At 38.3% G+C, this 12,500-nt stretch overlaps 1 protein-coding gene and 1 long non-coding RNA gene across 2 annotated transcripts in view; both read right to left on the reverse strand.

Moving 5' to 3' along the window:
- Positions 1 to 155: 155 nt before the first annotated feature.
- LOC138041675 (uncharacterized) lies at positions 156 to 1,176 on the reverse strand. Its single transcript, XR_011130871.1, has 3 exons — positions 1,101 to 1,176; positions 559 to 774; positions 156 to 192 (listed from the first exon to the last, which is right to left on the reverse strand). It is a non-coding gene; the product is annotated as an uncharacterized lncRNA (long non-coding RNA).
- A 1,099-nt stretch (positions 1,177 to 2,275) lies between these two features.
- LOC138041084 (uncharacterized) overlaps positions 2,276 to 12,500 on the reverse strand; it is a 60,532-nt gene continuing 50,307 nt past the window's right edge. The window contains exon 2 of the mRNA XM_068886852.1: positions 2,276 to 2,349. Coding sequence (XP_068742953.1) covers positions 2,291 to 2,349 — 59 coding nt within the window. The 3' untranslated portion in view covers positions 2,276 to 2,290. The remainder of the gene's footprint in view (positions 2,350 to 12,500) is intronic.

The raw sequence follows: 12,500 nt of genomic DNA on the forward strand, positions 1-12,500 counted from the left end.
ACATAATGATGGCTACATACCTTTAAATCGTAACAGCCTTTCAGGATGAACACTGGCACCAAATTGAGTCTCAGCCTCCTGCCAGCTATTTAACTTGAAAATTTTTACAATAGCTTCTCGAACTTGAGAAAGTGCTTTCAATTTATAAGATTCTTCTTTCATTTCTCTCAAACTAATTTTTTTCTCCTTTAGCTAGAAGACAAAAAAAAAAAAAGAACAAAATGCTTTAATCCCAAAAGAAAGTTGCATTGAATTCATTTGATAATAGTTTTGCAACGTGGTCAGGCTCCTGCTGCATAAGACATTACCCTCGCAATTACCGTAGTTACAGTACATTAATCTAAGTTGTATAGTTATTTGCTTCTAAAGGTATTCAAAACATAGCCTTCTGGATTAAAAATATTGTGAGTTAAAGTAAAGGGTTTTTGGAAAAAGGCAACTGTAACCTTAAGAACTACAATACAATGAAAATTACTGAGTATTACAAAAAAGGTAATGTACGTGTACTGTCCAGACTGTCTTTATTAAGTTTTCATTTTTTTTCCCGCAGCATCTTACCTTCAACAACAACGGAAGCCTCTGTTCATCAGTCAGGCTACATAGTGGCTTCATGTGCCACTGCTTCAGGCTCACAGCACCGCACACAATTTCTCTACTGCTGACTTTCTGCTCCTTCAGCCTCCCCATCTCAAACAAGCTATTAACTTCCTGAAACTCCTTCCAGACAGCTTTGCTTACCTTGGCCATTGCAAAAATTTCACTAAGGCTCTTTTTCTACGATGTCAAAATTAAAAAATGCAACCAAATTATTAATGTAAACGGAATTGAAGCCTTTTTACATTTAATTTACCAATCAGTTTGGCACTCCAGGCAATCCTCAACTTATTGACCAATCAAAATTTCCTCTTCGTTAGCTCTGGCATTTATGAATCTACTGTGAATATTTGGGTTCATGTGTTCTCAATCTTTCTTTCCAACTAGCTATTTTCAATATTACAAACTAATTATTTGGAATCAACCACTGTGCCTCGCTGTACAGTACTTGGGTCTTTTTTTAAGCAACAGACTGGATATTTTAAGCTAGAGAAAAGAGAAGTCACCTCTTTGCCCAGTACAAGGGAACAATCATCTCTCCATGATGGCCTTGGGTCTGGTGGTTCTCCAGTAAGATCCCTGTCACCAAACAACTACCTACGGCACCTCCCAACCTTTAAGTCACAATATTATAAAAAACTGTTTTTAACTTGATATCTAAGGTATTCCATGGCCAGTCAGGTATAATTTTGCCAGAGATGTATCCAGGTTTCCAAAAAAAAAGAAAAAAAAACCACCAAAATTGGGGGTCCATTGCAAAATTTTGGAGGTCCAGCTAATTAATATTCAAGAATTAATATCCGCTCTATTGTCTCTTAATTGCTGCTGCAGTACCCAGATTTCGAAATTGCACAAAATAAAGTCCCTCCCCTGGAATATGTATTTAAAATAAAATGATCAATATTACTTCTTTGAAACTGTTATGCCCATTGATTCATCAATCAAAATGGATGGGCTTTCAAAGCTCCATCAATCACATCTGAAAACGACTTGAGGAAGCCCTACGCTGTAGGAAATGTTGGCCCTAGTTGATAAATGATCCAAATCTCCACAGCAAAAAAAAACAAACAAACAAAACAAACCAAAAAACACAGAACTAAATCTCAATTCCATTAACAAGAGCATCATTTATTTTAGCAACACTTGAGGTGTAATTTAGGAACAAGAAAGTAAACAAATAATAAGCGATGCACAGTTCATCATTCATCGTGAGGTCCCGCCATGGCCAATGTTAGTAATCAAACAATTGAATACATTCAAGTTTCATGTTAAACATGTTAAACACTCCAAAAAAGTTGCATAATTTGCAAAACACACAAGTTACGTGCAAAACAAGAACCCAGATGATGACATATGCATGCCTCAATGAACTCAATTTCTTTTTAGGGGAAGATGACAAACACCATTGGAATGTTGATAAAATACATTCAGGGAAAAGCATTTTGACAAACCTCTTCCCTATAAGTAACTTCATGCTGAAACATGGATGAATGCTGATGCATGCCACCTAGATAAACTGCTTGTTCATCAAAAAGTCCAACATAAATGCTAGACATTCTCCCTGCAAAGTGTGGGTTCTCTGGGTACTTTTCATGAAGCCTTGTAGCCAAGGAAAGATGGGTTCCACCAAGGACTTCATAGCTGTGCTTGTTCTTTTCCTCTTCCTTCCACTCAATCTTACTTGATAACCCTTTTGCTACCACAAAGAGGGCTGCATAGCTTCCTGCTGGGTTTCTCTCCATTTCTGCCTCCAAACTGTTAAAAAAAACTTTCATTAACTCTCCTAAACTGCCTTACTTTTGATGGAAGTTCAAGTTTATCAATGTTGATGAAATGGGATGAGGCTGTAATGAAAACTAAACCAGTAAGTACTGTATTAAACTACAAAATCAAGCACCTCAAAGGCGAAAAAGAAATCAATTGAACATTTCACTTCCTGAGCATTGCGGCAAAATATGTATTAATGTAACCCAGTTTACTGAAAGAACAAAGACTTATCCCAGAGAATACACAAATTGAGTGACCAGTTCAGTTTCACAGTTCTCCAACAGAATCACAAGGTAATTACATATTGTACATGTATCTACATTGTAATAGTTAATGGAACATCTACGAACTTCATCATAGCAAAGTTATATTCCAATCATTCCATTAACTCCAAACCAATCAATGCACTCATTAAGTTAACATCATATTTTGATTTAGAATACAAACACATAAATTTTCTAAACATGATCTTTAAATGTTAATCATTTAATGGGATGCAGTCTTTTAAGCGAGTGATTAAGCCATTGACTCCTGGGGTTTCCCCATGGACAAGTAAAATCGTGTAGCGTTCGACATAGTAAAATACTCTCAGATTGGCGTTAGACAGAGTAAAATACTAAGTCTGGCCGGTTTTAGGCTGGTGTAGGCGTCAAAGAGTTCAGAAAATCAAGCTTTCTTAAAACCGTTAATTTAAAAGCAAATTCTATTTGTACTTAACTTCTCGTATAACTTGTAATTGTAATTTACTGTAATGGCCTCAGATGTTGAAAAGGTGGATAATGCTATCCAGCGGATAAATCACTATCCAGTGCATAAACACTAGCAAACCAATTGAGTTACTTAGTGGATAGTGATTTATCCAGTGGATAGCGCTTCCCACTTTTCAAAAAAATGAGGCCAGGTCTATTCATAGTTCCTTTTAGCATTTATGAGCCTGTTTCATTCTCCTTTTTGTGACTTAATGAAAGATGTAAGGGTAGCATCAAACTGACACCTTTAACTTTTTACTTCATTTTTTTATGTTCAAAAATAGTGTACATTCTATCACAGTTTTTATAACAAATTGTATAATTTTGGATAATGGGCCTTTATGTGTGATGACGTCTGACTAGCTTATTTCACCACCAAGCCTCGTTTGCACAAAATTATTTACATCATTTGGATTATATGCAATACTGTTCGCACATGGGTTTTCTTTTCAAGTTAGCTCCTTTGGGATTTATCTCATGCCAAAATTTACAAGTTTGATTTTCGAATTCACAGCTTGGTGGTGCAATTAGCTAGTCAGCTGTCATCATGCATAGGGGCTATTTCTCTTACGACTAACAAGACAATCATCACATGACTGCATTAAGCTGCTACATGTATCTTTCTTGCTTTTTTTGGCCGGTACCTGATCCTCTGGGGTAAATGACAGTCGTTTCTTGTGGCGTTGAGGTTGATTTGTGCCAACAGGAGTTACAGTATCATGACTCAGAAAAGTTTGACTGTCATTGTGGTGTTCTTTGCTTTTCTCTGCACTGTTGACAGCCAAGACAGATTCCTCTGGGTGGAATAACTGACTTCTCTGAGGGCTTGAAGATTCCTTATGTACATTAAGAGCTTTTGAAAGCTCCTCTGCCAAGTGGTCAGCATCTTCACTGGCACACTCATTGAATGGTGGACTTGAATGAAAACGATCATAATATCTTGAGGGAAGTATTGCCACCTTTCTTTTCTTATGACTTGAACCATCTTGTCTAAATGTCAGCCATTAAAGTAACACATGTACTGATAAGATTAAATCCAACAACTAAAAAAATTAAGGTAGTAACAAATTGTGCCCTGGCCACACCTGAAACAATGATATAGCCCATTGGAACCCTTTGTCTTTTCTCAATTATTATTTTCATCTAGGTTATGATGATCAGGACACAAGCAAACTCCAGTTAATAACTAAAGACCGTCCACTGCTCGTGGGGTACATTTGGTTGAAATTAGGCACTGGGAAATCGTTGTTTAATGTCCCGTCGTTTTTGAGTATTTTATTTTGGTCAGTTCTGTAATGTTCAGTTCGCTATTCCTTAAAGATTAAACACTTACAGTAACTTTAATTTGTAGTTGATTCTTGGTTCTTATTTTAGGCGTGTGCAAAGATATTCTCAGCGAACTTCTGAAAACCGGACTGTATTCAGAGTATTGAAATGTTACACAAAGCTTTATATTCATTAAGATGAACTATCCAGATGTTTGCAGTCAGTGTAAAATGCAGACTGCAGACCAGGGGTAAAATGCAGACTGAGGTTATAACGTAACTGTTGAAAAAGCCCAAACCCCCTTAGAAAGGCCTAAAACAATATTTAGGCTTAACTCTTAGCATTTCTAAAGGGTTTGGGCTTTTTCAACAGTTAAATTATAACCTCGGTCTGCATTTTACCCCCGGTCTGCAGTCCGCTGTCTGCGTTTTACACTGACCGAGATGCTTGAGTGAAACGAGATTTAGGCATTACCAACTGGTGAAACAACTAACTAGAGCCTTGTCAGAGCTCTCAAGTCTCTCTCACGCATTTCGATGCAATCTCATGCTCTCACGCCGACAAGACCATTTCTCATGCATTGGCACTTTTCTCGAAGGTAAGTCTACCTTTTAAGCTAGTTCCAGAAGTGCTCATGAATTCCCAATCCTCTCCGTCACTGGTACTGAACTTCGGCCAATGTTCAATCTGTTCGTGTGCGACCAATTTTCTTGTTTCTTGAGGACGTTCACTCGCTAATATATGAATGGTGTCTGGACAATTCGCCCCTCGGACAATTCGCCCCAGACAATCCCCCCCCCCCCCCAATTTCAGGACAATTCGTCCCCAAAGAAGAAAACGACAAAACCACAACAGATAAGATAGTGTTTTGTCACAATACAATTCTAGCAAGAAAATAAAAGCTCAACTTTGATCGAAACCGTGCTATTTGAAAATGCAATCCATCGATCGTTAATCGATCGCGTAAACGACAGCCTTAGCTTCAGTCAATCCAATGTAATTTTCCCGTTCGTGTAATTAAAACGGTGAAACAGATCGACAAATTACTGCAGATAAGACGGTATTTTGTCACACATTTTTCTTGAGAGAAAATGACAGGTCAACTTGATCAAAACCACGATATTTTGCAAATGCGATTGATCGTCGATCATGTAAACAAAGACCTACAGTCGACAGTCAATGCAATGTAATTTTCCAGTTCGTTGAATGACAACAGTGAAAGGGATGGACAAAATTACTGCAGATAACATGTTATTTTGTCACAATGCGATTATTATTGACATGCTATGCATTTAACTTAGGACTCTACCAGTTAAAAGAACGTATATTTAACAAACAGAAGGCAGAAGTATGTAAATAAGTCCAGACAAATTGTCCAGATATTGGGGGTGAATTGTCTGGGGCGAATTGTCCGAGGGGCGAATTGTCTGACATTCATATGAATTATAGGTCGATATGTTAGCTCAGGTTGACCATAATAACATGGGCTCTCTTAGCAAGCAGCATGAAAGAAACAAAATGGCAGACTCGACGGTGAATTTCCAGCGATCTGAGAAGTGCAAATTTCAAAAAAATTCTGGTGGAGCATGCCCCCAGAGCCCCCTAGAATTGTTTTGCGCTGGCACAGAGAAAAACACAGGACACTTTCGCCTTCGGCGCAATCTCCAGCAAGCATCTCACGCTTTAAATTTTAAGACTTGAGGAATACCGACTTGAGAGCTCTGTACTGCGGAACTGAATTTGTGCGCTTGTGTTAGAACTGGCAAGCCAGACACGTCAATTTTCCAAGAAGATGCAACAATTTGAAGGAACACTTTCATGATAATCCCTCGCATTCCTCGATCTGGAGAGGTATATATCATCCTAGAAGTGTGTTAATTTGAGGGCGTTGTATGGTTTGGCCTGTCAGTTCTGTCAAATAAACGTCCTAAAACGAAATACTACACGTACCTGGATCATCCCTTTTCCTGACTGAGTAGTACAACATACTTCCAGCAAAATCCCATAGCTTTCTCTACTCTTACCACTTAAGGGAACACCGTTCATAAAAACTTTAACTTGACGTCTCTCAGTTGTTAAAACAGTCCACAATTTCTCTTTGATAGGTCTCATTTTGAAATTCCAACACCTCTACTCGACACGAAGAGCATGTGTAATATTGTGTAGTGTGGCTGGTCTAACTTTATGCACTCATTTGCATTGGGCCAGAAATCAATAAAAGTTGTGACATTTGACACTGTTGACAGTCCAAAGCCGACTGACAAAAACAATCATTACAGACATTTAGCACCAGGGTTTTCGCATTAATGGCAAACCAGGAACGGCAGTTTCATGTTAAGAGTTTGGCGTTTGACGTTTACGGCCTCTACCGCTTTAGCTACACCCCCCCAACCTCAAGCAAATTCACGTGGAAAACAAGTGAATTATCGGAAGTTCCAAAAAATGGCGGCTGCTGCAAGGATAGTTTTTCTAAGCTGATGCGTTTTCAGGATTTTTTTGAGTTCTCAAACGATCACTTATCTACAAAAAATAAATAAATTTTTCATTCTCCATTTTTAAGATGTGATTTTGAGGACATCCTTACTGTAGCACTGGCCTTTTACAGCAGTTCTTCAGATGATTCGAGCGATGAAGACGACCTCGATCTTCTTCTAGTCGATGCCATGTTCCCTGAAACTAGCAAACCCGACTATATACGGCTCAATTTGGAAGACTTGACTAAAATTCAGTGCGAGACGATGTTTAGGTTGGTTTCCTGGTTTTCTTGTTTTTTTTTTTTGTTTTTGACACGATAGGCTTTAGTTGAACTACAAATGAAAAACATTAACTTCAATGGCAGGTTTCAAAAACCCGACATGCAGCGCCTCCTGACTGCATTGGAAATCCCAGAGTATTACATGTGCGTTCAGCGAACACACGCAACTGGGATGGAGGTCTTAATGATCTTACTCAGGAGATTGGTCTACCCAGCCAGATGGTGCGATCTGGTACCCTTTTTCGGACGGTCTGGATCTGAGTTCAGTCTAACATTTAACACGGTATACTTTTACGTAATATTTAGTTACTTTGCAATTTAAGACAAATAACATGTGCAATAAATTGACTAAATCAATATTTGCATTTCTAGATAATGGATGACCTCTATGACCGGTTCAAACACCTACTCAATTCGTTAGATCTGGTGTGGTTAGATCCTGAGCTTTTCTCCAGAATCATAAACAATAAAGGGGCACCACTCAATCAATGCTGGGGTTTCACTGATGGGACAGCTTGACCATCCGCAATCAGCGCATCATGTTCAGTGGACATAAAAGTACACATTGCTTGAAATTTCAGGTAAGTATTATCCCCGATGTAATTCTGTCGGAAGCATCTGAAAACTTCCTAAAAACTTTTAATTACCCCCGACCCTCTCCAGTCTTGGTTAAAACACCTTAGTCATTTAACTAAGCCCCCCACTTCCTGAGAATGTCATTTTCGAATAAAAAGAGTTCCATCAAATCAAAGTACCATCAAATCTTGGCTGCCACAATTTCAAAGGCCTTTTGTTCCTATTACAATTATTACATGTGACAATGGGCTTTTGACTGGGGAATTTGACAGGTGGGGACTGGGGTTTGGATAGTAACCAGGATAAAAGCAGTGCCAGCCCAGCTTATAAAATTTCAAAGTACTTTTTGGCCCTAAATAAATGGGAATATAACCAGGGCTTATAAGCTATGAAGTGAGGTGTTAACACGAGTTACACATACATTTTACATGTTTTTCAAGGAAGCAATGTCTAGTCCTTGAAATTTCTTAAGTGTGGCTTTTGTTTACACATATACATTGAAAATGAACCAAAACTTTCAAGTCATCGCAACTTGCATTTTATGCTATGACACTGTCACAGGGAATGTAAGTTCTTTGGCATTATTGTAAAATCTTACCATGTGTTTCCTTATTTTTTTGTAACCAAAACAGGAAAACAGGTTTACGAAATGTACAGACTGCACCTGGTACAAAGAGCCAGAAAGCCAGACAAGAAATTGACAAACTGTTGAATGAACACATGGAATTGGTTTGGTAAGTGACAAGACTGTAAAGGAAGTAACAAATATAAAATCTGCTGCAACCATTGCTAAAACTATCAGTAATCTTAGATTATAGTGCATCGCCTCGGGCCTAAAGGCACCTGACTGTATCAGTTCCCTTAAAGCATCTTAATCCTTTTACTCCTAGACTGAGTTATAGGGAGCTGATTTCTCACTCTAAATAATTACTCGTGGACGAAATCCTTTGGTCTTTCCATTGAATTGAAACTTCTAATTCTTTCTCCATTCGTTAGCAATCATTGGTTCAAATTTCAGGGAAATCGGCCGATCTGCGAGGATCGATGTCAGATGTCAAAATTATTGTTTTCACAAAATTACTCCGAATTGCAAATACCCTGGCTGCCAGAGGTTTTTCTCTCTCAGAGCGACGGAATAGGCAAGGAAAAACCTCTGATTCGGGCCGTTGAGTTGTTTAAGAAGGCCGGTCCAATGGAATGCCGTTTTTGACCCTACCAATTCAATTGGTTCCCAGAACTTGTCAGTTCTAATGAGTACTCTGATTGGTTCAAACAGGTCTTCAATTGCTGTCAACCTGATTTCGCGTGCCCTGCACTGTGGCCATAATCAAAACGCTGCAAAGTGCCGGAAATCCAGGCTTTGAACGCACAAAAAGTTCAGTAGGTTCTACAATTTTTTGTTTTTTGTATATGTTTGGCAAAATTGAACTTCGGAATTTGACATCCAAATTTCAAATTTGAGTTTTCATTTTCGTATTCGACATCGAAGTTTTATATGGTACATTGAATTTTTTAATTTGACATTCAAGTAAATAAGACAGTTGTAACGTGGGAACCAAAGAAGCTGATTGGTAGGTTATGTCACTTATCAATTTACTGAGTTTTTTTGATGTCAATCAAACGGGACATAGAAGTGAGGTTCTCAACGGCCTGTACCAGAGGGTTTTCTCACTGCCTTGCAACTCGCTATTCCGTCGATCTAAGAAAGAAAAAACCTCTGGCATCCAGAGTTAATTCCAAAGTATCCTCTCAGAAAACGAGAATATCATTCTTAAAGTTTATTCTATGTAAAATGTAGGTTCTGGAGGTAATTTTGAGAGTGGAAAACATGTTTCCGAGTGAAGGTTTGATCATGCCACGTTAATACTAAAATATGGATTTCAAAGCACAACAACTGAGATGTTAACCTTTATAAATTTGACAAGAACATCCTTCATAATTGCCATAAAAACCACCCAGATGCTTTCGCTAGGCTCTTAAGAAGCCCCCTTTGTAATTTTTTTTCATGATTTTGACTAAAATTCCTTGTTTTTCACCCTCTTGCGTGGAAGCCATTTACATCTTGCTCGAAGGTGATCTTCGGCAAATCAGAGAATGATGTCATTTCAACTGATTCTGATAAAAACTAGCCGGTGATTGGCTAATTGCCATTATGATATCTTGTTACTAGCAAAGTTGCGTGTCGATCGGGAATGCCTCAGATTTTTCTTGAATTTTTCCAAATGATTTATTGGCATGCTCTCAAGCTTTCATTCTGTGAAAAAAGGAGTTAAAGACCTACATGTTTGTGTTCATTTAACCTTTTGTAGGAGAGAGAGGAGGAAGTATTACCTGCATCGGTACAAAGCCCGACTGTAACCTTCCTATGGATCCAAAGAGAACATGCATCCCAGGTGTACGCAGGAAGACAAAGGCGACATGTAACCTGGCAACAGTGGGCACTCATCTTGTGGGTGCAATTTTTCACAGTGGCCAATCATCCCACGGGAAAGATGTGTTTGGTCATTTGACTACTATCAGTGGTCACATGACCCAAACTTAACTGCATCTGCTTTACTAACCATGTTGGCAAAACGGTGTGAAAGGTACCAAATTCCACCAGTGTTCTATCTTCAGTTAGACAACTGTGTTGAAGAGAACAAGAACCAGTTCATTCTTTGGCTTCTTACTTATCTGGTGGAGGTGGGCATTTTTGAGAAGGTAAATACCTTTGTGTATCTGGCCCTAGTTGTTCGTACAATGGATAGCGTTATCCACCTTTTGAACAACTGGGGCCTGGAATGTCCATGTGTATCGTGCAATTACTGTATGTGGTCCCTTCCTTCAAGTCCTTTAGGAATTGCAATGTACAAGTGAAAGTACTTGTATTATTTAGTAGCAATAACTGAATTATGTCTTTAGAGGTCCTGTGCAAATTATACATTTAAACTCAGTATCACATTTATTTGCTGTCTTGCTCACATTATACTTTATTTACATAAACACTGTACATGTATGCTTTAAGATACATCTCAACTTTCTTCCTGTTGGTCATACCCATGAGGACATTGATGCCTTCTTTGGTGTTTTTTCAAAGTACTTGGCACAGACAGATGTTTAGACTATAGAAGGTACATGTAAGAGACAGATGTTTTAACTGGAAGTTTATTTCAGTATACAAAAATGTTGCATGAGCTTGCATGGAGAGAAAATGACCGAGGAGGGCCTCGTAACAAGGTACCAGAATTTCAAGTGAAAATGAAAACTGTTGTGATTTGACGTTTGTTGTTGTTCTTAGTAACACTGAATGATTTAATTTCAAGCATGCTTAGGCTTGGTTGAATACAGCTGTTCAGTAACTTTGGCCACATGAGTCTCATTGTTATTATTTGTAAAATTTTCATAGGCCCAAGTAAGTTCATTATTGTCTGTACATGTACTATAAAAGTCAACTCACCAAGTTTAAGCATGTTGTTTCTTTGTTTTCCAGACCTGCTAAGAGCTATGGAGAGCTGCCTGACAACAATCAAGGCCTTCCCATTTCTACTTGACATTGTTTTCGACGTCAAAGAATGGTTCTCACCCCATGCAAATGAACTTCACTCTCATACTCATCCAAAGTGTTTCAAATTTGTGAGAAATGAAGAGGGAAGCAGTGTGATGTTTTATAGGAATTATTCTGACATGAAATGGGAAGGACCACAGCAGCTTCTAAAGATGTGATTCTGTAAATTGAAAGTGTTCCTATGTGAGTTCATACATATATGTTGTAGTAAAACATTGTTGTCACAATTTTTTTTTACTGTAAATGAATTAAGTATCACCAAAACTAAGTTTACTTTTTAAATACAAATATTATAACATCCGAAAGTGAGATTTCCAAAGGCATATCTTGTAGACACATGTAATTGTCCCATCTCAGCTTATTTTATTTTTACCCAGTAATTTTTTCCAACTACTGTACAGTAGGTAACTTTTTTCTTAACATTTACAGGCAATGTACTCTAAGCACTGATAGTTTGCTCTTTCCTTAGTGTTAGGATTAGGGTCGAAGGATTTTTTTAAAAAACCTATTCTATAAGAAGTACCATAGTTTTTACTGGACCTCAATGCATCCCAGCTATTATTCTGTGTTTTCTTTCATTAAAGAGTATGCCAACAAGTAAACCAAATCTTATCCAGCCATCACTGAATAAGATTGATGCTGATGCTTTCACAAGAGACCTCAGAAAGTTCCAGGACAACTATCCCAAAGGAGTATTTGAAGCATGGTCACAGTGGGTTCAAAATATCGATAAACTTTTGCAACTTCGAACAGAATGGGAATGGCCTTTGGATATACTACAAAATTGTGGCAAAGTGAGGCCAGCAATTCAAGATGTGGCTGTTCCTGGTCATCTTATAGCCCTCCATGAAAAAGAAACTGAAGAAACCCAACAGGTAAAGTTTAACAGTAATCTAGTGTAATTTCACGTCTAAATACATATACATGTACATAACAAGTGATTATACACCAGGTTTTTTTTCTCATCACAGATCTACACTGGGCGATATAGACCTCCACGTGCCCGCGAAAATCCAGTTGTTACCAAAGATGATTGTCTTGAAAACACTGAGGTTGGAACATTTGTGGCAGTGAATCTGTCAAATTGTGACAAAGTGCCAGTGCTGGGAAAAGTGCTTGAAGTGACTGCAGACAGTGTGAAGGTGCACTACTGGAAGGGATCATTCAAGGGAAAATGGAGCCCGCATAATGTACCTAGAACTAGGACAGCTTGGGTTGATGATCTCCCGAAGGAGTGTGTTATCCTATG

This window comes from Montipora capricornis, chromosome 3, assembly GCF_036669925.1.
Source record: "Montipora capricornis isolate CH-2021 chromosome 3, ASM3666992v2, whole genome shotgun sequence".
Lineage (NCBI taxonomy): Eukaryota > Metazoa > Cnidaria > Anthozoa > Scleractinia > Acroporidae > Montipora > Montipora capricornis.